This window comes from Arachis hypogaea, chromosome 8 (assembly GCF_003086295.3).
Source record: "Arachis hypogaea cultivar Tifrunner chromosome 8, arahy.Tifrunner.gnm2.J5K5, whole genome shotgun sequence".
Lineage (NCBI taxonomy): Eukaryota > Viridiplantae > Streptophyta > Magnoliopsida > Fabales > Fabaceae > Arachis > Arachis hypogaea.
The window spans coordinates 32816198-32818456 of record NC_092043.1 but is presented as its reverse complement, the minus strand read 5'-3'; the positions used below and the strand labels follow the sequence as shown (position 1 = coordinate 32818456).

General features: G+C 34.3%; 1 protein-coding gene across 1 annotated transcript; it reads right to left on the bottom strand.

Annotated features, from left to right (window-relative positions):
- Positions 1 to 261: 261 nt before the first annotated feature.
- LOC112707064 (malonyl-coenzyme A:anthocyanin 3-O-glucoside-6''-O-malonyltransferase) lies at positions 262 to 1792 on the bottom strand. Its single transcript, XM_025758624.2, has one exon. It carries the CDS (start codon positions 1767 to 1769, stop codon positions 348 to 350), a length of 1422 nt encoding a protein of 473 aa, XP_025614409.1. The 5' UTR covers positions 1770 to 1792; the 3' UTR covers positions 262 to 347.
- Positions 1793 to 2259: the final 467 nt, after the last annotated feature.

Genomic DNA, 2259 nt, shown 5'->3' with positions numbered 1-2259 from the left:
AATAGAAATCTGGTGGAGGCTGCTTTGAATGAATTTAGTAGTTTGGGGGAGAACGGTATCATTAAGTACTAGCGTGGTAATTTATTGTCATATCACTGTCGCCGAAAAGTAGTTTGGAGAGAAAAACGAAAAAAAATCAAATAGATGCATTTTTTTCAATTTCGATAACATAAATAGTGCAATATATATATATATATATATATATATATATATATATATATATATATATATATATATATAATAATAGATTTGTGAGCTGTATATTTTGAACTCTAGTAATGAAGACTTGTTACACAAATAATCCACTTATTACTAGCTAGTTATTATAACTAAATTTCTCAAGAAGATTATTTCAAAGCTTTAAGCCCCTGTTTAACGACATTAAGAAAAGTCTTACGTTGGCTCTTGTTCTTCAAAACGACACCAAGCTCGATTCCTCCGTCGTTTTTTCCACTTTCAGCAATAGACAAACCCTTGAGGGACTGCACCATTTCCACCTTGCAAGGCTTTCCGAAACCCATGTCGTTCTCATAAACCTTAAACTTTGGTGACCCTCCCACAACCAACACTCTCCCCGACCCAAACATGTCTGAAAATCTCTCTTTCCAATTTTCCATGCCTCGAAACGGCTCCTTCTTCATGTCGTTTATAGCCCTATCTATGACCTTCACGGCGTTCACAAAACCACCTTCACCCTTGAGTTCACTTCTTCTCAGCGTTGCGTTGCACTGTGTTATGCAGTTTCCAAAGTACGTTTCCGGTACCGGGTACTCTAAACGTCCTCTACAATCCGCCGCAAAACAAAAATACTCTTCTTTCATGTTCTCTTCTTCTTCACACGCGCTATCACTTGCTCTTGCTTTAACCAAGCTACTCCATGCGAAACCACACGCCACCACGAATTTGGATACATATTGCGGCGATTTTAATCCGTCTCTTTTCTTCAGTTGGTTCAGTGAGAAGATTTTCATTCTCTCAAGGTCATCTTTATCAAGTACAATCGTTACCTTGACATGATCCTCTTCCATAGCAACGGTTGAATCGAAAGGTTGACTTTGATTGACTTTATTCTTCCAATTTTCCCTCTCTTGAAAATAATGTTTTATAAAAATGGCCTCAAGCTCGTTAGGATCCTTTAGTATTCCCCTATTGAAACATGGAGGTGTTGATTTCTCAAGAAATGTTAAATCAATTCCTCCGCATGCACAAAGGGAAGACCAAAGCTTCATAAACTGACTGCAACACGCACCATCTATCATGTGATTGTAGGTAATGGCGATGCAAACACCACAGTTTGGAAAAACCGTGGCCTGCAGGGCCAAATTTGGAAAAACAAGTGTATCATGATGATGGATTATTTTGCAAGTCAATTTAGGAACAAGTTGATTCAATTTCTTTAGACTTCTAGGGTTGTTGCTGGAGAGATGGTTGAAATCCGATGAGGACTGGAAGACTGTGAAGGCCACGGAGTCCTCTTCAGTGCATCGGATAAAGGGTTTGTGTGGCGGTGGAGGACATAGGAGGTTACCGGCAAGAGGGAAGAAATGCTGAAGGGTGAGAGAGAGAGAGCGTTTGAGAGTTGGGAATGTAGTTTGGAGGAAATGGTGGGTGGAGAAAGGGAAGTTATAGAAGAATTGGCGTCTACCATAGATTGGACCTGCCAATGATATATCAAGAAATGTAAGGGGAAGACATGTGGCTTTGGGATTATTTGGTGCTACTTTGGATTCTTCAACTAGTTTATGCTCATCATCACTAAGTTTTTCCATTTCAGCATCCAAGCACGAATACTCAACCCGGTGTATATCTTCAAATTTATATAGTTGCGAGAAATTCTAGCACCAACACTTTTATTAAAATTCGGTCAACATTTATCTAGTAAAAAAAAAAAATTTTATATTATTAAATAAAATTTTACATCATTAAAATTATTAATAATAATTAATTAATAATTATAAATCACAAAACTTTTTAACCTCATAACACTCTTTTATAATTATTTATGCCTACAAACAGAATACTAAAAAATTATTAAAATTTATTATGTTTAATTATTATTTAATCATTAATATTTAAAAATATAAAATAAAATATATTATTAAATTATTAAATTAATAAAATTAGATTAAAAAAATTAAATTAGTAATTAAATGATAGTCAATTCTAATAAATTTTAATATTCCTAATATTTTTCTTCAATAAATGAAGAGAATTGTATGAGATATTTTACAGTAAATATAATTTTTTTTCTAAATTTTG

Coding starts and splice junctions, on each gene's coding strand:
- LOC112707064 (XM_025758624.2), bottom strand. CDS start 1,769: ATGGAAAAACTTAGTGATGATGAGCATAAACTAGTTGAAGAATCCAAA.